This window comes from Periplaneta americana, chromosome 12 (assembly GCF_040183065.1).
Source record: "Periplaneta americana isolate PAMFEO1 chromosome 12, P.americana_PAMFEO1_priV1, whole genome shotgun sequence".
In the NCBI taxonomy this organism is placed as follows: Eukaryota; Metazoa; Arthropoda; class Insecta; order Blattodea; family Blattidae; genus Periplaneta; species Periplaneta americana.
This window is the reverse complement of record NC_091128.1, coordinates 36,716,990-36,743,108: the sequence shown is the minus strand read 5'-3', so window position 1 is coordinate 36,743,108 and position 26,119 is coordinate 36,716,990. Positions and strand designations below refer to the sequence as shown.

Sequence of the window (26,119 nt, the reverse complement as noted above, 5' to 3'; positions counted from 1 at the left end):
GGTAATACAAAAAAATTTAGGAAACACATACTTTCGACTGTAACCAAACATGACCTATCACATTCTAAACCAACCTAACCTAATCTTAATTAACGTCAATTACCCAAAACAAAACTAAGCTAACCTGGTAATGTTATGTTAGCTTAGGTTAGGTACATATTAATTGTTAAATATTAATTAGGTTAGGTTACTTTACCTTAGTCTTGCTTAGGGTTAGTTACGATTAAGCTATGTTACTTTAGGTTGTGACAGGTTATATTAGGTTACAGTTCAAATGATGTATTATCTCATATGACTACTCAAGACAAATCTTGAACAACTTCGTCTATAGTCGTATCAGATCTTATTATCTGAACCTGAAGGTGATAATACTCTTTGGCACACTACAAAGTGTACTGTATTCTGAGTGAGCCAACAGCTATCCCAACACTTTGTGTAGACTCTCAAATAGCCACAGACACAGAATCCAAATGTAATTTGCTTGCATCTGATTATGAACATGTATTCTGTCCAAACGAGATTAAAAATGAACAGACTACCTCTGAATTTGAAAAAGATCTTAGGCCTATACAAAATATTTTTAAACCGAATGTGCCAGAGAGAATTCTCTATATTACTCCACAAGAACTGTCTACTTCAATCAAAGGCTTGCAAATAATAAATCTCCAACATTGTATTAAAGAAGCTTACGCACAAAGCTGTTATATATTTGAGGATAATTTTCAATGCTGGCCTTTCAATTGGGTATTTTCCTAGAATTTCGAAGCTTGCTGAAACCATTATTTTTCACAAGCCGAACAAACCTAAACACTTGCCATTTAGTTATCGACCAATTAGCTTACTGCCTACGCTATCGAAATTGTTTGAGACAGTTATTCATCATCGCATCTGCAAATTTACGTTCAGCAATAAGATTATACCAGATCTTCAGTTTGGCTTTCGGCCGAAACATTTTACAGTACATCAATTGCAAACAGTCAGTGAATGCATTATAAAAGATTTTGAAAAAAAGACAGTATACTGCTGCTGTTTCTGGATAATGCTCAAGCATTGATACTGTTTGGCATGATGGTTTGATGCTAAAATTATACAGAACTGGTTTTCCTCACTATCTCACAAGTATCATGAAAAGCTTTTTTATCTGAGCATCAGTTCTCAATATGTATAGATGGCACCAAATCAACGCTTTGTCCAATTTTAGCCGGAGTACCACAAGGATCTATACTGTCACCACTTCTCTTCAATCTCTTCACATATGACATTCCATGTTTACGATCGTCACACATAGCTATATAATATAAATCCTGCAATTTCAGACATCCTTACATGCACTATCTAACTGGTTCTCTCACTGGCAACATTACCAAGACAGAGACTAAAATCTTCTCTTTAAGGTCTATTCATAATCCGCCTCCTTTGGTTCTTCCTTTTTTTTTTTTTAAGTTGGCTATTTAACGACGCTGAATCAACTACTAAGTTATTTAGCGTCGATGAGATTGGTGATAGCGAGATGGTATTTGGCGAGATGAGGCCTAGGATTCACTATAGATTACCTGGCATTCACCTTACGGTGGGGGAAAACTTCGGAAAAAATCAAGTAATCTGCTCAAGCGGGGATCGAACCCGAGCCCAAGCGCAACTTCAGACCAGCAGGCAAGCGCCTTAACTGACTGAGCCACGTCGGTGGCTCCTTTGGTTCTTCTAAGTGAACAAGTTACATGGCTATCTTGTCAACGAGCTGTAAAATATCTGGGCATATTATTAGATACGAAATTTACATGGAATGCCAATATAACTCGCATTTTTATGCTATCGTCTTCCAGAAATCGAAAATAATACCCTTTGGTTAGTAGTCGTTCACAAATTGGATAGAATTGTTCAATATGCTCTACACCTCGCTTGTACGACCTCTTTTAACTAATGTAGCTTCAGAGTAGGGGACGGCAAATAAGACTCGCATGCATCATCTACAAGTTCTTCAGAACAAGTTCCTGCGAACGAACAGCAAAAGATGCTCCATAGTTTTTGAGAAATCAGCAGCTGCATCAAGAAATGGGAATTATTCACAGTACATCCATTCACTGTAAAAAGGAGCAACCAATACAATCATTTACCCGGGATCCGTGAGTAAAAACTAAAGAATGGTTTGAAAAACTTGACAAAAGTTTATTAAAGCGAAGTCTATACACAAAAGCTGATGTAAAATTCTTGAAACTTTGGCTCAGACTTACATCAAACATGGGACGTCGCATAATCCACCATAGAATGGTGGTATACTCCAGTGTGCGAACTGATGGTAGATGCATGTCGAGCTCAGAAAGCAATTCTCGAAATCGCACACCTGATGGACGAAGTCTCCGTGGATTTTCACTGTATCGGTCGTAAAGAGACGAATGATGGAAAGAGTCGTAACAATTGTGCTCAGGCTGTGAGCGGAGCTTAACCACATATGAGCATAACAAGACATTACGTCGCTGATACAGGGATGGTTCTCCTGCTTCACAATACAGGCTCACTGTCCAACTAGTTTGGAAGACCCCTGTAGAAAGTCGCATCCCATGGTGATGGATAGTGTCTAAAAGACATAATTTAGATTTATTTGCTGAGCCATAAATAAAACAGCCATAATCCAGCTTTGATTGGATAACAGCTCGGTAAAGGCGTAAAAGCACTGTACGGTCTGCACCCCAGCGAATCCCTGACAAAACGCGTAAAATATTTAAGGATTCTAGCAACGCGCTCTCAAATCACGTATATGCGCTTCCCACGTTAATTTATAATCAAAGATAAGGCCCAAAAATCTCGCAGTGTCTGTATATTGCTACTCCACTCCATTAAGACGCAGTTCTGGATGTGGATGCAGTCCACGATGGTTGTAAAAGGAGACACACTGCATTTTTAGAGTGGAGAATTTAAAGCCATTGCGAACAGCCCATTCTGATAGGACGTTGATGACCAGTTGCAACTGTCGACCGATGGATGGAAGATATCGGGAGCAGTAATATAAACTGAAGTCATCAACGTACAACAGGGAAGATACTCGGTCACCCACACAGTGGGCAATTCCATTGATCGCAATGCAGAAAAGAACGTTTAATACAGACCCATGCGGAGCGCCGTTTTCTTGGACTTGTTCGTTAGAAAGTGTGGTGCCTACTCGAACTAGGAAATACCGCTCTGCCATGAACTTCACAATAAACGTTGGTAGACTGCCACGAAATCCCCAATCATGCAGAGTTTGCAGAATGCCATTCCGCCATGTGGTATCGTAAGTCTTTTCTAGATCAAATTAGACCACCACAAGATGTTCCTTCTTCAGGAAAGCATTTCTATTGGCGGTCTCCAGCCGAAAAAGATGGTCTGCGGCGGATCTGTGCTTATGAAAACCACATTGGATATTAGATAATCAGTTTTCCGATTCGAGTACCCACATCAGACGTTTGCTTATCTTTCTTTCCATAACCTTACATATGCAGCTGTTGAGAGAAATTGGTCTGTAGCTTCCAAACAATGAAGGATCGTTTCCCAGTTTCTGGACGGGGATAACAATGGCGGAACGCCAAGAAGATGGAAATATTCCCTCAGTCCAGATTCGGTTGTACTTTGTCAACAGGAAAGATTTACCAGCTGGTGGTAGATGGCGAAGGATGCGGTTATGGATGTTGTCAGGGCCAGGGGAGGTGTCAGGGGAAGTGTCTAATACTGCCTCCAGCTCCTTGAATGTGAACGGTGCATTGTAGTGTTCAGTGTCATCAGATTTAATATTTAATTTTCGTTTTTCTGCAACATCTTTGCTTTTAGAAATTGTGAGACATAATTATTTGAGCTGCTTACCTGTGCAAAAGTGGTAGCAGATATTTCAGCAATTTCTATGGGACTGGTGGTCGTTACGCCATTCTTCAGAAGGCTCGGAATTACAGAACTACGTTTCCCCATTATTTGGTGGATTTTGTCCCATACGATTTTAGCTGGGACGTTCTTTTTCAAGGAATTGACGTAGTTTGTCCAGGATGTTTTCTTAGCATCGCACAAAGTGCGACGAGCTTTGGCTCGAATACGTTTAAACTGGACAAAAATTTGTTGGGTCGGATGGCGCTCAAATTGCCGTAAGGCACATTTGCGGTCTCGGATTGCATCTCTGGAGGCATCCGTCGGCCTGCAGGACGACCGGGGGATAGATAATTCCGCTGACTTTATAACCACATTTGAGTAATGTTCTACTACGGAGTCCACAGTCTCATGTCCATTATCATGGAATGATATAGACTCCGAAAATCCGACCCAGTCCACCTTTTTAATAACCCAGTTTGGAGATCGAGATTCCACAGGACGTATAGCGGACATACACATTCGAATGGGGTAGTGGTCACTACCATGTAGGTCATGAATCACAGACCATTCGAAATGCGTGGACAAAACTGGGCTACAAATGGAGATATCTACTATGAAGTATGTACCGTAAGCCACAGAGAGGTGTGTTGCTTCCCCTGAATTCAGGGTAACAAGATTTAGACGGATACATACCTCTGCTATTTTATTTTCTCTGTTCTCGTCGGAATTTGAGGCCCTTGAGTGGTGGGATGCATTGACATCCCCCACTACCAGATATGGAGCAGGCACCTGCAACAGGACATGTTCAATTTCATTTACTGTAAAAGGAGTTTCTGTGGGCATATAGAGACAGACTATTGAAAAAATAAATAGCAAGTAAAGTTATTGTAGCGCCTATGCATTGATGTGGAGTGTTATTGTTGATAACAGAGGAAAAGTTGCTTTGGCGGAGTAGGATGGCACAACCTCCATTGGCCCAAATACCAGCAAGATGATCGTACTGGTGAACACTGTATCCTGATACATTCAGGGAGTGTTCAGGTCAGAGGTGTGTCTCCTGTAGACATAAAATAGCAGGGTTCTCACGATAGATCAATTTTTGTAGTTCTGTATATCTGCTGCGAACACCGTTCCACTATACATTATCAATCTTTATGAGGAGCTAAATCATGTTGGTGGCTTTACAGGTGATTTTCTCTTCTTATTTCTTCTATGATTTGGTGCCATTGACTGAGACTGCTTAGCCCTTGACAGTGGCGATACACTCGCAGATCGTCGCAGACCTGATCGTGATCTTGATCGAGGCCGTGATCTCGATCTGTCACCCGAACAAGTAGTGCGACGTCGCGGCGATCTATCAGGCCTTGAATCTTTCTCTGTCGCCACAGTTGTCATCTTTTTAGGAATGTAAGGCATAATATCAAGGCCGCACGAGTCAACTGACTCAGCAGTCTGAGTAGCAACGTCCATATACGTCTGGGTAGCGGTCTCAACACGATTCCCAAGTATACTTGCAAGAGATGGCGTTTGCGTTGATGCAGTAATTGCCTCTGTTGCATTGTGCAATACTGCTGCATAGGACTTTTCCGTTGCCATTTTCTGTTGATCTAAAATACGCTTAAGCGCCTCGAAAAACGCAATTTTTTCCCGGACTCGGAGCTCTTGAATATCCTTCTCTGCCATATACTTCTGACAATTTTTAGAATTAGCGGCGTGGTCCCCAGAGCAATTTACACAGTGCTCGGCTCCGGCACATGGAGAATCATCATGGTCAGCACCGCCGCACTTTGCACATATGATGTTGTTAGTGCAACGTTTTTGCGTATGTCCGAACCATTGGCACCTAAAGCACTGCATTGGGTTCGGCACATATGCACGAACTGGAACACGCTCGTACCCGACAAGGATGTATTCTGATAGGACAGGATTTTCGAAGGTCAAAACAAAAAGAGAGTGCTCAGGGGAACAGTCTGTCCATCCCGCTTACGTAATAAGCAGTAAGCCTTGAACACGGACTGCTCCGCCAGTTCTAGTTGGATCTCTTCATCAGACATACCGTCCAGAGAATCAGCATGCACTACTCCCTGCGTGGTGTTCAGCGAGGAGTGCCATTCCACTTTAAAAGGAAAGACCCTAGCAACTTCGCTTTCAACAGCATCTCACTCTGTTTTGGAGATATAGTCTCGATGAGGAGACTACTGTTGCGTAGTCGAGTTGCATTTTTGACCTTCCCAACGAGTCCGTCGCGTGCGCGTCTCACGTGAAATGGACTGATGTTCTTCATTGTCTTTTGTTCCGTCCAACGTGATACTAATAAACTCTGGAGGCGGCACTTTAACAGTTACTTTCTCAGGATCCAATTCCATTGTAATGTTCGTTAAATGACCACCAGTCGTCTCTATTCCTGTCTTTTGTTTTTTATTTTCTTCTGAGGGAGGGGGAGAAGAGCGCGAGGACATTTAAACTGGCCCCCACTATGGAACCGTCGGCGTCAGCCTGCCACCGGGGGGGAGGGCTGCGAAAGAAAAAGATACGTAAAAAATTCTCCATGGTCTGTGCCGGCTATGAGGACCCCCCCCCCCCCCACAGCCCGATCCCAAGCTACACACCTCACGCAAGTTACCATTCAAACTGGACATTACACACCTAATAGCAAGTCTTACACCAGAGGCGTGTAGCAGTTTTATACCCCTACTAAGGGAGTAACCGCCCGTGGCTCCCCACTCTACGCTGAACAATCCCAGGACTATCCAGCTTCAGGGGACTTGTGGTTGATTACACTGCGACACCCATAAGTCAGTGGTAACACTTCAGAGTGCTATATCCACCCCGGCGAGCAGAGTCGGTCACCAGGACGTCTAAATCACCCCGGGCCCCCATTGAAGCTCTACGTGAATGTATTTGACCTCTGGTCCTGGCTTGGCACCTAAACTTGCATATAGGGGCAGTATGAAAGGTCCACTATTGCTTCATTGCTGGGCGCCCTGACAGGCTACACAATTCGGAAGTCGCGCACCAAACCGTGGGACAGGACCACGGAAATAGGAAAGATCCCTGCTGGTGAGACAGGAGTTATAAGCCTAAGAGCCTTAACCTAAGAATGAATATAACTAGAAGGGGAAGAAGAATGAAACCTCATCAAGCATCCTTAACAAATCCCGTCATGATGGTGGTCATGGCAAAAACTAACAGCGGGGATGGAGAGATGTAATTGGTTGTGATGATGTGGTGGGCATTCCGCATGCTATGGTAGCCAGCAGAGAGAAACAGAGTGATGAAAAAACGAGAGGACGAAAAGGAGTGGTTGGTGATAAGAAGAAAAATGGCGAAAAGAAGAGCACGAGAGACACCATTGCACCCCCAGTCACCAGCTTGGAAGCACCCACCTCGACCGGTTTCAACTTTAACTACACTGTGTAGTAAGTAGGCAAGTGAGATTTAGGATTGATTTACCTTAGTCATTGCTGCCCAGTGGAGGGTTTGTTCTTTCCTAGAAGTCTCGTTACTTTATGTAATGGATAGTTAAGTCCTTCAAGGACGACTTTTATCTTCTTGAACTCTGAGAGAGCAGGGTACATTTCAAATAACAGCAGAAAACATATTTTCAGCGGGATTTTTATAGGTATAATATTGCTGACGGATTGAATCATAGTAATAATTGATTTAAAATCATAAGATATTGATGCGTATATTTTTATGATTGTACCTTTCAACTCTGTATGAAATTCTGTTTGTACATGATTAGGCCTATGTATGCTTTGTAATAAGAGCTGATAGTTCTCAATGTTCTTTAAGCAGATAGGGGGAATTTTTTTCATGTTGAAAGGTAGAAGCAGTAGAAGTTTGCTCCATACTGTCTTCCATAGCTAAGGGTTGAAAACTGTTTTGAGTGTGAATGTTGATGCAACACACCATATTTTGTGATATTTTTATATGTAAGTTTGTGCACTGGCGCTTAATTTGCATATTAGAAAACGTTGCATTCAGATTAGGTTTATGAAGAAGCACTCTTGTTCGTAGCATTGAAAATAGGATTTTTGCTTCCAAGAGGAATCAACTTAACATGCTTAGCAGGAAGAGTTTTAAGTGGGATCACTCTCAATTCAACTTCAGTAACTAGCACGACCACCTGTTTCAGTCGCCTAAGGCACTTGCCTGCCATTCCGGATTTGCGTTCGATTCCCACTTGGGCTGATTACCTGGTTGAATTTTTTCCGAGATTTTCCCCAACCATAAAGCAAATGTCAGGTAACCTCTGGCGAATCCTCGTCCTTATCTTGCCAAATATCATCTCGCTATCACCAATCCCATCAACGCTAAATAACATCGTAGTTGATATAGCATCGTTAAATAACCAAGTAAAAAAATAAACCTCTGTTCCGTTACTTCCGTATTGGATTGTTATTGGCAAGTGTTTTTATTGTTTGCCGGCCGAGCAATCGGTCACGACATCGTTCATGATGCAACTCTATTGTCCATTGCAGTACATAAACTACTTCAACGAAGCGGTGCCGGTAACCGCTTTCACTTGGCACACACTCTCTCAACGGAAACTATATCAGATAAATATTGATACTTTGTTGGTATCATTAACACTGTAATTAATCATTTCTCTCGTGTAACTAGTAGGTAGCTTTGAGCGCGTCAGGCATAATTCGGCACCGTAACGTAAAATATTGCCCCATTATTATAGTGAAATGTTTTTCAAGTTCAAGGCCCATATAGTATTGTCCTATCCTTTGTGGTGACTTTCTTGTTACTTTACGACGCTGTATCAACATCTCAGGTTATTTAGCGTCTGAATGAAATGAATCATCCTCTTTGATTTGATTACCTGGTTGGGTTTTTCCGAGGTTTCTCCAACCAAAAGGCAAATGCCGGGTAATATTTTGGCGAATCCTCGGACCTCACCTCATCTCACTACATCTCGCCAAAATAATGTAAAAAATTGCACAAAATTACTAAATTGTAAAACTGTAAAAATTTGTAAAAATTGTAATTGTAAAATTTTGACTTGTTCCACATCTTAAAGCTTCATTGCTCAAGTAATATCTATGAAATAAAATAAATGAATGAAGGTAATAATGTCGGTGAAATTAGTCCGGAATCAGCACCGAAAGTTACCCAGCATTTGCTCGTATTGGATTGAGGGGGAAAACTCCTGAAAAAACCTCAACCAGATAACGTGACCCGACCAAGATTCGTAGCTGGGCCACCTGGTTTCGCAGTCAGACGCGCTGACCGTTACTTCAATGTTGTGATTAATCTTTCATGTTTTTTCAAATGTCGAAACACTTATTTTGTTGGAAGTAGAAAAACATTTAAGTATATTTTACAGATAATTTACATTTTACTCCTGTGAGTGATTGTGTGTGCAATGCCTACTCCACCGCTCTGCGCGGAGTCTATAAGACTGTCCTGATTACAAATTAAATGTACTTACTTACCTATTTGTAGCCTAGCCTATTCACGACGACCATTACAGCAAGACTACTAATGTATCAAGACTGCCGTGACTCCTTACTACGCAAAAAACTGACGCGAATGTCAAAGGCTGAATATTAGTATAATTCCCTTCGTATTTTGCTAATAGCACTGCATCTTCAATACAGCTACAAGCTTTTCGTCTGTTTCCTCAGTATTATCTCTGTATTACATAGATTAGCATATTACGAAAGTTTCAGCTAATTGTAGTAGTAGTAACAGTATTAGGGTTTAAAAAGGGCGCGTAAGCTACTATGGCTATTTGCGCCCCTTATCTAAAATTCTTAATAAAACAAAGACATAAATAATATAATAATCACAACGCTAAAAGAAATAAATAATCGTTGTTACGGTAAAAACGAGGTACACAAATGCAGTACACACAAGGTGATTTGTACACAATCATAAAATTGAGAAATTCTACGACCCTAGATGGTATTCAAAACGAACAAATAAAATAATAAAACTAAGGCCACCAGAGATAAATTGTGTATCACATTTCAAAAACAATAAAATATTCAGATGTATAAAGTCCGAAATGTCAACAATGTAAAATCAAATATAAAACAAGTGTAACCTCCGGATGTAAAGGGTCCGGAGGATAAGTAAAACGGGTCAGTAAAAAACTAAATCACCTTGTCCTGTCCAGTATTCGATAAAAATCTCAGAACTGCATTTATACAATTAAAATCATTTCCAAGAGCGTCACGTAGTGTCAGCCGAATTCCATATTGCCGGCGAACACGGTCATATTTTCTGCAATGCAATAAAAAATGTTCCACCGTAAGTGGACCACACCACATATCACACTCTGGCTGAGCTCGCCACGTAGAAGATGGCCATGTGTCAGATGACAGTGGCCAATCCTCAACCGGGTGAGTAAAACCTCCTCGTGTCGTGATGCTCTTGTGGACGAATCCCAAACACGAACAGTATTTTTTATATTTCGTAATTTGCTTCACTCTTGTGCAGACCATTCTCCTTCCCATTGCCACCATATTTTATATTTCAAGGAGTTTCGAATGTCCTGCCACCTCTCGCGCCAATATACCAGAGAGCCATTCAGTGCACCAACCCTGGCTGCAGCATCCACGGCCTCATTTCCTGGAGTTCCTACATGACCAGGAATCCACACTACTCCAATCTCATAATCAGAGCTAAGGAGAGTGTGGAACAGCTCCTGAGTCCTTAACACAAGTGGATCATCATAATTAAAAGACTGCAAGGAATGAATGGCACTTAGAGAGTGAGAACAGATAAGGAATCTGCCCCGGGGTTGCCTAATTAAAAACAATAAGGCTTTGTCCCATACAGTGTTAGCTGGGACGTTCTTTTTCAATGAATTGACGTAGTTTGTCCAGGACTCTTCTTAGCATCGCACACAGTGCAACGAGCTTTAGCTCGAAGACGTTTAAACTGGACAAAAATTTCTTGGGTCAGATGGCGCTCAAATTGGCGTAAGGCACGTTTGCGGTCTCGGATTGCATCTCTGCAGGCATCCGTCCACCAGGACGACCGGGGAATAGATAATTCCGCTGACTTAATAACTTCATTTGAAAAGTGCTCTACTACGGAGTCCACACTTTCATGTCTGTTCTCATCGAATGATATGGACTCCGAAAGTCCGACCCAGTCCGTCTTCTTAATAACCCAGTTTGGATATCGAGATTCCGCAGGACGTAGAGCGTGTAGTCCCTGGAACAAGTGGCACGCACTCAGTTTGTGTCTATGTTCATCATGAAAATGTTAAATTAATGCTTGATGGAATTAATATTATTTATAATATTTCTTTTAAATTTTTACCATTAATGAATACAAATAACATAACCATATTTTCTAGTGAAGGTACCAACAAGCAAAAGTGGTACGAGGTATCTTAACAACTTCATTCTTTTGTTTCACTGACAAAATCTCAGGCCATAATAAAGAACTATTCACTTCAAAGTGAGAGTAAAGTGGTGGACATTAAATAGAATTGGTTGTAGGTGATTAGTTTTAAAAGTGCAGTGTTGTGTAAACTGTAGTTACCATTTTTACAAGTGTATATTTTACAAAAACAATATTTAAATACAGTACTATATTACATAAATTACGTGAAAGAGTGATATTCTGACAGTAGAACAGTTAAAGTGGTCTGACGACTTTCATCCAAAGCTGCGCGTGCACATCATCTTGCATTAGACCCTTGCCAAGTTACCACACTTTCTATTCTAAACGCTCTGGTTTGAGTTTAAAAATAGAAAGTATAGGCGTATTATACTTAATTATGTGTGGCATATAAGAAGAACTTGCTCTTAAAATTATTCCCATTGTTAACAAAATTACGCATTAATAAAAATATATACACATTAAAAGCTAAATAACAGCACCAATACACAAACACAAAAAGAAAAGAATCATTACATGAATCTATCAGAATAACAAATAAAAATGTCTACATTGAGAAAATTAAACCTATTATAGCATATAAAACACAAAATACATTACACAGATATCTAAACACTGAAGAGAAACAAATAACTGTAACCTGACGAGAATACAAAATTAAATGCAATAATTGCCCTCACTTTTAAAGTAGGACTAAAGATAGACCTTCGTCATTTCAAACAGAATGCAATGAACAAATTCAAACCATTCTGGGACATCAGCAATAAAACTGTAACAAATCCAAATAGATATTGCGTATTTTCCTTATATAAAAATGCAGACATATATAGTCTTACATAAACAAATTGGTACATAAATATCTTGGGACTTAGGCTTTGTTGGAGGAAACAAGTGAACAAATGATGGCAGTACTGAGCAGACTGTCACAGGGTAGAGTGGCCATCCTCAGGAAACTGCTCTGCACAGGAAAGTGTTCGTATACCAGCATATGACCAGTCGCCACTCACCAGCAGATTCTGGAGTGGGACCGGTCCGTTTTATGAATGTCTGCACAACTGAAGATCTCCCCAGAGAATGATTGTAACATCAAATAATTAAAATATGTGACTTAGGTTTGAAAGTAATTCTGAAGCATTCATTTGTAACAATAAATTATTGCATTCAATAGCTGAATAAACATGTACTGTACTAGCAAAACTCGTGGCTTTGACCTAGAAGATCGAACGCTAGTGCAGTTACTTAACGCCCAACAGCTGGGGCATGGGAGTGCCAAGCCACTTGGAACTGGAGTGCGATTCTCATTATTGCGTCTGCTTTTGTGTTGACACATATGATGAAATCATCATTAAGAATGGTGAAAACTATGTTATGTCGACAATTAATCGAAAGTAAGTAACAACACTGGAGGCACTGGAGAAAAATTCAACAAGCTGATAATGGCGGCTGGGTGAAAGGTCGGCCAGAGCCTCCGTAATTGTTTTGCTTCCCCTTGAAACATGAGTTACAGTTTATGTGCATGCAGTGAACACCTACTTCAACTACAGAGATAGTGAAGAATGTTTCTCGTAGTTTGAATTGCTTGGCTCCACGTGCTTACGTAAGTGTGTTTTGAGACTTCGTTTCTGTGAGAAGCGCTTTCCGCACACGTCACACTCGTACGGCTTGTCGCCTCCGTGCGTGCGCAGATGCGCTGCAAGAAGTCTCGCCGCGGCGAAGCGCTTCTCACAGACATCGCATTGCATTGGCTTCTCGCCAGTGTGAGTCCGCGCGTGTTCTGTCAGAGTAACCGATCGTGCGAAGCATTTCCCACAGATCTCACATTTGAATTTCCTTCCCGCACCGTGACTGCTGTGATGTACTCCAGGACTGTAGGTGAATGGTACGATCTTTCGACAAATATCAAACTTCAATGAGCCACTGTCTGTGCGACTAAGGGTGAGCAACTGCAAATTCTCGTTTCTTCGAAGCAGCTGGGGATGCAGTGCACTTTCCCACGCAGGATCATCTGAAGGACGACAACTTTCATCACTGGGGCGCTTCGCCTCTGGTGTTTCGTTCTCGTCCATATTCCAAGAACTGCAATGAAAAGTCACATTAGTGAAAGTTACTGGTACATAAAATAATAGTAGACTTTATAACAATTAAAAATACAATATTGTAATACGCTGCTTATGCTCTCAGATTTGCGATTTCAGCGAAAGTGGCAATATCATCTCATAATTCCAGTAGGATTGTCGCGTTTGTGAGGCGACTGCTTGACAGTATGTGTAGTTCATACATCTGGGCTTTTTTCCTGTAAACTGCATATTTGTGGAACTTTGTCCGAATGATTTATTTAAACAGTGGCAATTTGTGGCAATTTGTGTACTGCATGTACAGGTAACATAGTAAATTTATTAATTTATTTATAGCACTAATGTTCGGCGGTTCGTAACTTTGAAATTCTAAGGCAGTCATCAATTCATCAGTTTTTTTGTTTTAATCCTCTAATATTTTAATGAACAATAGTTAAATTACAATGTTTAGAATATTCATTATTTCAAACTTCAATCACTTAATTCAACTTGCTGCAAACCTCTTACTGTTGGAGGTTTAACCTAACAAGGGTGAAGCCCTAACATTAACTAACAAAGAATAACTCTTATCTTTGAACATGACTATCTCTAATACTATTGGCAGTAAGAGGCAGAAGGTGCTACTTCCCTCTATAATGCAGATGCAGCCCATGAGATCTTCTAATAGGGCTCACATCTATCAAATCAATGTGTTGTTCCTCAGTCTCAAGCCATATATTCACACTCTGCATCTCCCTATGAAGATACAGCTTGTCGTACCTACTCAAAAAACTAAGGAATTCCACATTGGCATGGTTGCACTTCTCGATAAAGTCGTCATAATCATATATAGCTCCGTCGTCATATTATTTTAATGAAGCACTGGAAGAAAAAAAGAAGCGAAGGTTCCCACACTACTCTCACCTTTCAGTGAAGACTTCATCCTCCTCTACAGTGACTTCCTGCTTCAGCTCGTCCTTCATTGTGATTAAGATACAAGAATCTCCCTGAAAGATTGAATAAGACAAGAAATGATACACCACCAGCTTAGTACTTTGTACAGCAATTTCCAATGACAGAGACCCGAATTTAAATCCTATCAAGTCCAATTGCAATATGTTGTAAATGTACACAGTTGTAGTGGCATTATCCCATAGCTGACTGCTATCAAAGGAATAACTGAGAACCACCACTATCACATCACATAATGTTCTCTTTTAGGAACACTCGTGATTTGTTCTAACTGTATTTAGTATTTCAATGATAATCCTTTGAAGCTAGCAAGCAGGAGCTTGGATTGGATTATGTCACACTTATATAAATATTTTGGTAAAACAGCAGTTTCCAGACTGTCATAACAGATAGCTCACAGATTAATTCCACGTCTTCAAGTGACATTGATTCATCTACAATCTTGACTCAGTGACAGCTGTAATAATAATGAGGAAATAGTCATTGAATTCGATATCAAACTTCATCTATCTGCCTGGTTTATCTATGTGTTATCTGTATTTCTTTTATGATGCTATCATTCCTCTGCACCAACACTCATAAAAAGAAAATCTCAAGCGATGAAAATGTGGATTATGTTCACATACTAGCACTGATATAGAGAACAAAATCTGACTTCAGGTTTGTGAAGTACTTCAAGACATTAAAAACTTACTAAGGTACAATTTATGTTCAGAGACAGAATCCCTTCTTGATTTGTCTTATAGCTTGCCTATGATCAACAATGAAGTGTAGTAGGTATAGTGCTGGCCTTCTGTGCTCGAGGCTGCGGGTTCGATCCCGGTCCAGGTCGATGGCATTTGAGTGTGCTTAAATGTGACAGGCTCATGTCAGTAGATTTATGGACAAGTAAAAGAATTCCCACGGGACAAAATTCTGGCACACTGGCGACTCTGATAACGTCGGCAGTTGCGAGCGTCGTTAAATAAACAATAATTTTAAAATTTCAACAATGAACTTCCGTAGCTCATACAAAATATTACTTAACCATAGAGAAAATCACATGATTAGTGTACAAAGCAGACAGAGCACACCGCTCGCAAATTCTTGAGTCTTAATACAGTGACATTAAAATCACTAATAAGCAAATAAGAAATTCGCCATAATAATTGCACTGTTATGTCAAAGAACGGTAGATACAATGTTACAGGTCACTTCAGAGAGTTCCTCCACTTTTAACTTTCTGGACAGTGAATTTTCCAAGCATACTGTACAAAAATATTCTGCATTAAATTTCCTTAATAGTGTCCAAACACAAAGTTTAATAGCAGTAGTCTCGCTACTAGAGACCTTTTGCATCTAGAGACATACTGTACATCTACTATGTAAACTTAATCAGTGATGGGATGACTCAGTACTGTTTATACATGCCGCTCTATGTCATGCTTTCCTTTGTTTTGAATTGGCAAACCTATGTTACAGGTAATACATCTAACCTTGTAATCATCGTCTTTCACTTGATCTATGCACGGAAAATCACTTTCAAAATAATTTTGAAATTTACATTTCTGACATGCCATTTCCACTTGTTACACAGCCTGACTGAGGGGTTTTGTACCAGTTTGGTCCACACGCAGGCACTAAGGAACACATTTCTAAGTTCCAGAGAAGCTGAGAAGGTAATGAAACATGCGAGTAAAAACATAAACGAAATGTGTCAACACAGACTGACACACTGTTCTTGTAACTAGGGATCAGCAAAACTAATCTGTTATTTTGATAACCGGTTATTTTCATACAGTTAACTGATTAATTACCAGTTATTTTTGCTTTCCAGTTTAACTTGATAACCGGTAATTTTCCTCAATAACTGAATAATCAGTTATTTCTTTTAATGTACACTTGAATAAAATGAGTTTAAAGTTTATCTCAAATTTAATATCAGCCGAACATTTTTTTATTTTTATTATTTTGTACTCTATGTAATCAACCCTGTGTACAAACTGTTTCGTAGGCCATTCCTAGATGGGGTATGGGTTCCTGCTTTACTTACTTCATCTGTACATAGACGGAAAAGTGAAATTCGACTTTGAATCAGTCAATAATATTGCCTATGTTAATGGCTGACTTTGTCTGACTGACTTATAATATATCTGCGGGTATTGGAACATTTCAAATGGTGATAAGCTTTGTTTCAAATGGCATACATTACTGAGATTTTTATGTCATTGTCTCATTAGGTCTCTAGCTTCTTAATAGCGATCACTTTCACAGGTGAACTTCAGGGATGGACATTGTCGTAGATGTTTTCTATCCATACGACGAGAAACTCTGACATCAATATTTATTGGTTGTAAGAGAATAGAGTGCCCTTCGACATATGCCATAATCAAAGTCAAAAGTGTCAAAATTATGTATTTCCTGTTATTTTTTACTTATCTTGCCTATAAACCTTACTGTGAGTGAAGTAATCAACTAGATGCAATTTCATAAGCTCTTATTATTTTCTGTATTTTGTTTAAGGACGTTATTGATGAACTCCAGCATCTAATGACGGGCTGACTTTAAAATGTTTAAAAAAATAACCAGTTATTTTTGGTAGGTTAACTTCCTTCACGTTAAATTAATTTTAAAATAACTGGTTAACTGATAACCGGTTATTTTCGAGTAACCTCCCATCCCTACTTGTAACTGCAACCATGAGTAAGGGCAGGATAGGATGCCAGCAGGTTGCTCTGTATTCTGGCGCAGTCATATTTCTCTCCAAACCAAATGGCACAAATCCTGCCAACTTTGTGTGGAAAACAATTGACAAGCATTTTTGGTGAAGGAATCATTGGAAGCACAAAAAGAGTAAAGTGTAAGCAAATACCTGAAAAATGATTAGTACTTAGAGAAGCACCTGAAAAAGAGTAGGCCTACATGTACTCTTTATAGAGTACGTCTGGTCACCATGCGCTATATTGTTGCACACTGATAATACATTGTGATGATCTTCAATTCACCTCTGATAAAGGCCTCTCCTCTTCGACATCTCTGGTATCACTTGTTCGTATAGCCAATGGGTCGACCTCGTGTTCTGTCTTTATGATATCCATCAGAGCTGAAAGAGACGATTACGGGAATTGGCAAATATCTGCAAATTTTTAGCTGCTGGAAATGCCTTACAAACTAATTACCAGCTACACAAAAGTATGGAAAATCTTTAGTGTACAAAAGTATGGACCATCTTTTGTACAAAAAAGGATGGAACATCTTTAGTACGGTATCATACTTTGCAATAGACTCCTTGAATATGACTTTCAATGGCTTCACAGCTCCCATGAATCACAGGAGTGCAGCATTGCCTAATCAAAGAGGATCACTATGAAGGGGGACAACTGGTGCTCAGATACATTTTACTCTTAAATCTATTAACTTGTCAGGTATAAAGAGAATGAATTTCTAAGTAGGTACTCCCAAAAAAAAAAAAAAAAGCATACTTTCAGCTCAAAACTGTTCCCTCTGCACAAGATGCAGATTGCAGTGCAGTGCAGCGAGGAACTGAGATATCTCTCTCGCTCTCCCCCCCCCTCTCTCTCTCTCTCTCTCTCTCTCATGTTGCAGCTTTTTGGTTCTTGCCATAAGCAGAAGGTTAGCATTGTAGTTTAGTATGTACAGTAGTGCTCAAAAGTATTTTGTAGTAAAGGTTTTATGTTGACAGTGCTGTTTGCATGCAGTTACAACGCAAAGCACACAGCTATGTCATTCTATGAGTAGCATCATAGTGCTGTGGTTTCGTATCTAGGAAACAGATAAGTTCATAGAATAACAATATAAATGTATATTCCATTAACTCATAAGTATTTTGTGGTTTGATTTGGTAGCATGGTACATTAAATATTGGTGTTCAGGTATTTAGACAGTGCTTGTTTATTTGTATAGACCACAGCAGGCACGCCAAAACAAAAGGAATACTCTGTGGATGTGAGACAAACTGTTTTAAACGCTTTGAGAAGGGAAAGTCGCAGTCTAGCATTGCTAAAGATTTTGATATACCACAAAAACTCATAACTATATGGAGTCAACGGCAAAAACAAGAAGGGTCAGTAGACAATAAACCAAGGTCTAGTCGTCCTCGAAAAACAACAGTGAGGAGGACAGAATGATTTGAAAGCAGTCGGTTGCTGATCCACTAAAATGGGCTCGACAAATTAGGGACGATCTTGAGCAGCACCATGGACTGAACCTACATGTCTCTACTGTGAAACGTCGCCTAGTAGCTGGTGATTTAAATGATAGGCGACCTTCACGAAAACCACTCATAAATCCAAAAAATAGGAAGGCCAGGTTAGAGTTTGTAAAAATGTATCAAACATGGAACACTACATACTGGTATAAGGTGTTATGGAGTGATGAGAGTAAATTTAATTTATTTTCTTCTAATGGTGTGCAGTATGCAGGTTGACCATAAAACTAAAGAGACGATAAAAAATACCAGGTACCAACCATTAAGCACGGTAGTGGTAGCATCATGATGTGGGGATGTTTTTGTAGAACTAGAGTTGGTCCTCCAAACCAAGTAGAAGGAAATGTTATGGTTTATTTAACGACGCTCACAACTGCAGAGGTTATATCAGCGTCGCCGGATGTGCTGGAATTTTGTCCCGCAGGAGTTCTTTTACGTGCCAGTAAATCTACTGACATGAGCCTGTCGCATTTAAGCACACTTAAATGCCATCGATCTGGCCCGGGATCGAACCCGCAACCTTGGGCATAGAAAGCCAGCGCTATACCAACTTGCCAACCAGGTCGACCAAGTAGAAGGAAATATGGAGTATTTCATGTATAGTGATATTTTTTGAAAAGAATATGGTTCCACATGGGAGCAAGAATATGCCACGTAATTGGATTTTTCAGCAGGACATGATCCAGAACACACTTCCGGCCATTTAAAAAACTTTTTTTGCATATAAAAAAATCAAACTTTTGGATTGGCCAAGCCAGAGTCTGGATCTTAACCCTATTGAACAACTTTGGGAAGAACTGGATCGTGTTCATCATAGAAGTTACTCAAATAAGGATCAGTTCTTTGCTGCCTTATTGGAAGAATGGTCACAATGGTATGGTATAAAGAATGTTTGTTTTTGCTGTTTGAGTTAATAATTAGGATTATTTTAAATATTTAAATTCAAAATCAGAAAAAATGCACTTCACGTTACTTAAAAATCTCACTACCTAGTGTATTTTTCCTATTTTTATTAGTAATTATGATTGCCGAGTTTTTATCAAAAATACATTCTGTGAAGTTTATCAAGTACCAGTAATGAAGAATTTAAAAGGAAGCCTGAACAAAGAATTGTTTATTTTTTATACAAAGTGCACCAATGATTCAATAGGCTCGATAGGCCTAATGCTAATGATATGAAGTATACAAAATAATTTCTTGATGTATTAAGCTTGTGCAAGTCACATAAATAAATTTTTTGGTTTGGCAATCAACATGTTTTCTACAATGGAATGTATTACCCTGAGAAATTCACCTGGTTTTTGAAGTTTAAGTATAGCTGAATCACATTCTTTTGTTGATAAGTTGATAACATGTGTATTGATGATATATAGACCTACTCAGAAATCTTTTTAATTAAAGAACTTTATTGTCATGATAAAAATACACATTTTCAGGAAAATGTTACAAGAATGTCCAATGACCATTTTTGAGAGAAGGGTTCTTGTTGTTGAATCAAGTGGCAAAGGAAAACTTAAAAACGTTTTGGTATTGATAAAATTTGTATGTCTTTATCCAATGATTTAAATGGAAGAATATTTTCTGCAATGAATTTCAAATGGAGGGATGACAGAAACAGGAGTTCATTTAACTAAATAAAATATAAGCTGTTGACATTTAATTTACAACACATCATGCAGATAACTGCATAATAGTAATCTTTCCAATAATGTTTTGTTAAGGGTCGCTAGAAAGAGCAATAAGTATGAAAAATGGTCAGTTTTAATTCACTACAAGCTGTGATGTGTGCATATCTTATGCATACTTCGCAAATAATATCTGAAAATTTTAAGTAACATAGCTAAGTTTTGATTGACTAGGAATAAACTTCATTATGGTTATATTTAAAGGAAATATATTTTCCGATCAGACTCCACTGCCTGCAATCAGTAATCGCCTGTCTAGTCTAGTTCACAGTCTGTCTAGTCGTTCCTTATTTTCAATTTGAGAATCTGGCAACCCTACTTAACAGTGCTTTGGAATATAGATAATTTCTTCATTTGAACCAATATAACATTATCAAGAATAAAATAAATCATGTAACTTAATATGCAGTTAAACCAGCGTTGAGGTAGTTTCCTTCCTACTTCGCTTTCACACCTCCAGCTGTCTCCTCTGTAATAAAAACATGACTTTGCTGACAATTTGAAAGTTTCACGCTAGTGTGCTCTCAGGCTATACCTTGCATATACGAATATGTGATAGGTTAGATTAGGTTAGTTTTGTTTAGTTAAGTTAAGGCTTTTGTTACGTCTTGTATATAGGCCTACTAATCTGTGAAAGGTTCGGCTAGGATAGTTTAGGCTTTTGTTATACCTTGCATATACGACTGTAGGATTTTCAAAGCCTGATGATTTTTATGTAGTGATGTCAGTATGAGCTAAGTTACCATAATGGCCAAAGTGGAAAGTAAGTTACAATAGACATTTTGAATCTATTTCATTATTATATGTTCTGCTTCACTGTATTACAGTGGTTATTGCATTAATACAAGTTTTGCGTTCTTCACATTACATCGTATCGCGTGTATTATGTATGTACGTTCCTTTCTTTCACTATAAATCACAACATTTGCGCTTCCATTACCACGCACCTCTCATTTCATACTTAATTTACTACATTTCTGAACAAGTTCCTTTCCTTGAAATATTTCCCTATAAAATCCCTTAACTTTTGAAATCCATATTCGCAAGAAATCCTTACAAATTCGACTATTTTCTCAAACAATGTTAACAACATGACATACACTGAGTAAGAATAAATATACTATCGCGTAATACCTGTTTACATCGTTCGGTATTAAAATATTCATCACGTCACACGACCATCAGCGCAACATTACTTGATATACATAACTGCATTTTCAGCACGTAGCGAGAACAAGTCTGCAGTGACCAAAAATAATTTTGCATCAAAATTAATTACATATGGAAATTGGGAAATTCATTTTAATTGATAGATATGTTCGCGGCAATCTAGTTCTATAGTGAAATTAACCCTTTTTAAATCTATTTATTGGTCGACTTGCAAACTTGCCTTAAAGTAAGCGTTCACTACATCATATCGCACTCATCGAACGAATCGCACGGATCGGAAAATGACAATCTTTACTGTAATTGTTATGTAACCGCGTTCACTACATCGTATCGCACGCATCGGCTCTCGGCAAATCCGTCCACGTTTCTCGGATAAGCAACTTTTCCGTTGCGTGCGATAATGGCCTTCTTTACTTACTTACTTACAAATGGCTTTTAAGGAACCCGAAGGTTCATTGTCGCCCTCACATAAGCCCGCCATCGGTCCCTATCCTGTGCAAGATTAATCCAGTCTCTATCATCATATCCCACCTCCCTCAAATCCATTTTAATATTATCCTCCCATCTACGTCTCGGTCTCCCCAAAGGTCTTTTTCCCTCCGGTCTCCCAACTAACACTCTATATGTATTTCTGGATTCGCCCATACGTGCTACATGCCCTGCCCATCTCAAACGTCTGGATTTAATGTTCCTAATTATGTCAGGTGAACAATACAATGCGTGCAGTTCTGCGTTGTGTAACTTTCTCCATTCTCTGTAACTTCATCCCGCTTAGCCCCAAATATTTTCCTAAGCACCTTATTCTCAAACACCCTTAACCTATGTTCCTCTCTTAGAGTGAGAGTCTAAGTTTCACAACCATACAGAACAACTAGTAATATAACTGTTTTATAAATTCTAACTTTCAGATTTTTTGACAGCAGACTGTATGATAAAAGCTTCTCAACCGAATAATAACACTCATTTCTCCTATTTAGGCCTTCTTTAATAAATAAATTTTGATTGCTCAACTGTTACTATTATGTTGTGCCATGTTCAGTGTCGCGCCAGAATGGCAGGCGGAAAACTTGTTTCGCTTGTAGAAAATTGCGAATAATTATACAGTATAATTTGAGGAGTTCCCATTACAGTAATCAAGTTGTTTTCTTATGTATATATATATATATATATATATATATATATATATATATATATATATATTGTGTAACCAATATCTCTTTCTTTCTTCCTCTTCAATTAAGACGCATGAAGCAATTACAAATTCTTATTCGCTAACACTCATAATTACTAGACCTAACCTTAAACTTCTCCGTTTTCAGCAATGTCAATATCGTACGACGTCATGTTTTAAACAGCTGATAGGGAATCCGATGAAACGATCAAGTACAGCCGTTACAGTGAACGCACTGCACTTAAAATATCCGTTGGGTATTCATACGAGCAGTGCGATACGATGTAGTGAACACTTACCTTCGATCCCGACCCAGGTCGATGGCATAGAAGTGTGCTTAAATGCGATAGGCTCATGTCAGTAGATTTACTAGCATGTAAAAGAACTCCTGCGGGACAAAATTCCGGTACACCGGCGACGCTGATATAACCTCTGCAGTTGCGAACGTCGTTAAATAAACCATAATTTAATTTAAAATCGAGAAATTCTTCTTTATGGACCATGTGTATTGTGAAAGGACTTTTAAAGCTAGAAGAGATACCAAATTCTGTGTAATTCAGAGGTAAAGTACACTTTGTCTTTTTTTCCTTACATTTCTCTTCACAATACTGAAATCCCTGTCACAAGGCAGGTAGATGTGTCCTCTGATGGGAAAATATTGATGGATGGAATCGAATCTTCCTTTCGCTACTAATGCCAACATGAGCCGAATGACACAATGATTTTTGTTCTGGCCAGTGCAGCCATTGAAGAAAAGATAGAAATGCCGAATGTTGGGCTAACATATTCATTATGTAACTGAGATTGAATGAACACATATTTTCGTTGGGACTCTTTTTTTTCTATTGTTTCACCGTATGTGTAAAATATTGCTTTGTCAGATTTTAAATTATGTATATTGAAAACATTGTAAGTAAGTTGGCGCAAATAGAATGCGTCTTGAATGGGAATAACTGGAAGCATCAGATTTTGTATGTAATCAATGCAGATGCCGGAAACATCTTCACGTTCTCGACACATGTTTTTCACATGGTCTATGTTCTTATAAAATTTATCGGCTCTTCTTCTGTGAACTATCTATTCTGCTACTGCCACAAGCTTAGCGTTCTCATTTAAGATGGGACTTTTTTATTTTTACTATTAATTGTTCACAGACACAACATGTATCAACTTGAGGTCGACCAAATTTTAAATTGAAATTGTCATTGAATATTTTGCAGTAAAATCAATATGATACTTTCATTTCAGAGTGCTCAAGACTGAAAAAATTTCCACATATTCTTCACATTAAGAACATTAAGAAAAAACAGCAGAAATGCGCGCGAAATGTAGGCAACCTAACAATTTGAATAAAAATCTCCCATGTCCAGGACATGAGGGGTTGCTGCACCAAATGAAAAATTTAGCCAATTCTTGCATCCACAATTCAACTCGGACATGAGGGATTTTGATACCAATCAATGCGTCTATGTAAATAGTATCATATGAGCAAAAAATCTCAAAAACTGCAAAATGTGGACATGATGGGTTTCTGCACCAAGCAATTAATTTAATTCTTTTACATTTGTTTGCTTGAAGCGAATCATTAATCATTATTCTAGTTATGTTTCATTTATATTTACAATAAAACTTCAGTAAATACGTTTCAATTTAAAACCCAGTAAGTATCAACTCCTTACCTGATAATCTGTTGAACAGAATAAAAGAACACATATAACACGTATAATACTTCTCTTAAGAGTTATAAAAAATGCTCTTTCCATTCCCTTCCCAACCCGAAATACGAAGCTGATAACTACTGACTATTGTTACTGGCAGGTGGGCTGTAAAAAGGAGCATAAAATTGTAATTGAAATGGAATATAAATTATGTACATTGCAGCAGTGAATAAAATTGTCTGGTATAGTAGTGAATATTGTTACCAACACAGAAAAAGAGGTGGCTGGTAAGATAGTAAATGCTGTTACTGATTTCAGATTTGCAATTGCCTGCAGATGGCTTTACAGTTGTTCTGGCATCCTACGTTGGCATCGTTTAAGCATTGAGCTGCACATCTTTCTGTTTGTGATCTGTGATATGTATTATATAAATAACTAGAAGAGGAGGAAGACTGATGTCATGGATATATTCATCCATGCTGATGCCTAACCAGGCATTCTTAACAAATCCCGTCATGTAGATGGACGTGGCAAAATCTAACAGCAGAGTGGAAAGGTGAAATGACTGTGATGATGTTGGGCATTCCGCATGCAATGGTGGCTGGAGGAGAGAAATAGAATGATGAAAAAGACGAGAGAACGAAGAGGTCTGGGTAGTGATAAGACAATAATGTACGAAAAGGTATGCACGAGAGCCACCATTACATCCCCTGGTCACCAACTTGATGGAATCCACCTAGACCGGATCTGAATAAATGAATAATAAATGTAGGCTTATATAGCAAATGTTAAAATAAACAGAATAACTGAGTTACTGTTGAGAGGCGAGTTCTTTGCTGTTTCAGGCAGGATTATACATTAATGAAAGTGTTTATTTACAGTATCAATAAAGTATTATATTACATTACATTCAACAGAGAAATTTAATAAATTTTCATACTTTCAACTCTGAATACATTCTACATTATGGAACAAGTATGATGATTTTTTTTACTACTTAGCAAATTAGAGTATTTTTGTGTTTAGGAAATTATGGGATTTTTGCGTACCATAATAGAAACATTATCGTAAATGGTACGATTAGCTAAATTATGGTATGGATACCATAATATGGTATGGTTGGCATTACTGCCTGAATTTACATAACAAAAATATTGACGTATATGAAAGGATGGAGGTGTACTATCTCCTATACCATTATACCACATCGTGTGTTTTCTGCTATTTGCTAGTGTTGATGTTCCCGCTAGAAATTAGTTCTCAATTACTTATCGAGATGTTGATTGTTTATGATAATTTAGAGAGATGTGAAATATGATCAAATCATGAACAGAGATTCATGATACCGGTACATGCACGTTCAGAATGAAGGGCGTTATCACAAATCAATTCTCATAAAACTAATTATGGATGTAAAGGAAAAAATTGAGATGGTGTCGGATGAAGTTCCTGGGTAGTTCAGTCGATAAAGTATTGGTCTGTTCGGCCAAAGATCTCAGGATTGATACCTGGCCCCGGAACAATTTTTCCCTTGAAAGTATTCAAGTCTGCTTCACAGGGAGCTTTACCTATAAACTAGATTTATGCTGCAGACAGACATGCTTGAAAATAGGATTGGCCAATATAGGGAGGTGGTTGGTGGGCAATTTACTGTATGTGTGAGTGATATGAAGTAGGATGCAGAGTTCGCTATTGATCACATTGAAATCTTAGGTATTTGGCAAGCTAGATATTTCTGACGTCCAAGGAACTAACTTTGTGCCACAATGTCACACACTTCCATATAAAACCTACTGTATGTGCTTGAGAACATTTCTGTCTCAAAAAGTGGCATTGAGCAGTGCACTGTATATCTCAGGGTATTGTTATTTTGTATTCCTGAAGCAGCCAATGTACGTACTGTAAGGCATTCTTGTGTTTGATGAGGCTTTGCCTTGTGCATTTCTTAATAGAAAATAAAAACAGACGGAACCTCATGAAACCAGAATTATCAGTGGTCG

General features: G+C 38.6%; 2 protein-coding genes and 1 long non-coding RNA gene across 9 annotated transcripts in view; 1 reads left to right on the top strand and 2 right to left on the bottom strand.

Annotated features, from left to right (window-relative positions):
• Positions 1–9,341, bottom strand: part of LOC138710288 (zinc finger protein ZFP2-like) — a 29,211-nt gene extending 19,870 nt beyond the window's left edge. For 2 of the 3 annotated variants that reach the window (XM_069841050.1, XM_069841052.1), the window contains exons 1-2: positions 9,279–9,341; positions 4,525–4,620 (exon numbers count right to left, since the gene is read on the bottom strand). The gene's annotated coding sequence lies outside the window, so the exon portion shown is untranslated. The remainder of the gene's footprint in view (positions 1–4,524; positions 4,621–9,278) is intronic. The other variant, XM_069841051.1, reaches the window with a different exon arrangement.
• Positions 9,342–11,339: 1,998 nt separating this feature from the next.
• LOC138710285 (zinc finger protein 177-like) lies at positions 11,340–21,342 on the bottom strand. Of its 5 annotated transcripts, none has more exons than XM_069841047.1 (4): positions 21,255–21,342; positions 17,213–17,310; positions 14,181–14,263; positions 11,340–13,278 (listed from the first exon to the last, which is right to left on the bottom strand). In XM_069841047.1, the coding sequence occupies exons 2-4, from the start codon at positions 17,303–17,305 to the stop codon at positions 12,741–12,743; spliced, it is 714 nt and encodes a 237-aa protein (XP_069697148.1). In that variant the 5' UTR covers positions 17,306–17,310; positions 21,255–21,342; the 3' UTR covers positions 11,340–12,740. The 5 variants fall into 5 exon arrangements, with proteins under 5 accessions (XP_069697148.1, XP_069697147.1, XP_069697146.1 ...); XM_069841046.1 differs by lacking the exon at positions 21,255–21,342 and adding an exon at positions 21,068–21,244; XM_069841045.1 differs by lacking the exon at positions 21,255–21,342 and adding an exon at positions 20,791–21,059.
• Positions 21,343–21,444: 102 nt separating this feature from the next.
• Positions 21,445–24,947, top strand: LOC138710286 (uncharacterized). Its single transcript, XR_011335200.1, has 3 exons — positions 21,445–21,516; positions 22,610–23,023; positions 24,438–24,947. It is a non-coding gene; the product is annotated as an uncharacterized lncRNA (long non-coding RNA).
• The last annotated feature ends 1,172 nt before the right edge of the window (positions 24,948–26,119 follow it).

Coding starts and splice junctions, on each gene's coding strand:
- LOC138710285 (XM_069841046.1), bottom strand. Junction 14,264..17,212: donor AGGAGAGGCCTTTATCAGAG/GTGAATTGAAGA, acceptor TCAATCTTTCAG/GGAGATTCTTGTATCTTAAT. Junction 13,279..14,180: donor GATGAAGTCTTCACTGAAAG/GTGAGAGTAGTG, acceptor TTTTCATTGCAG/TTCTTGGAATATGGACGAGA.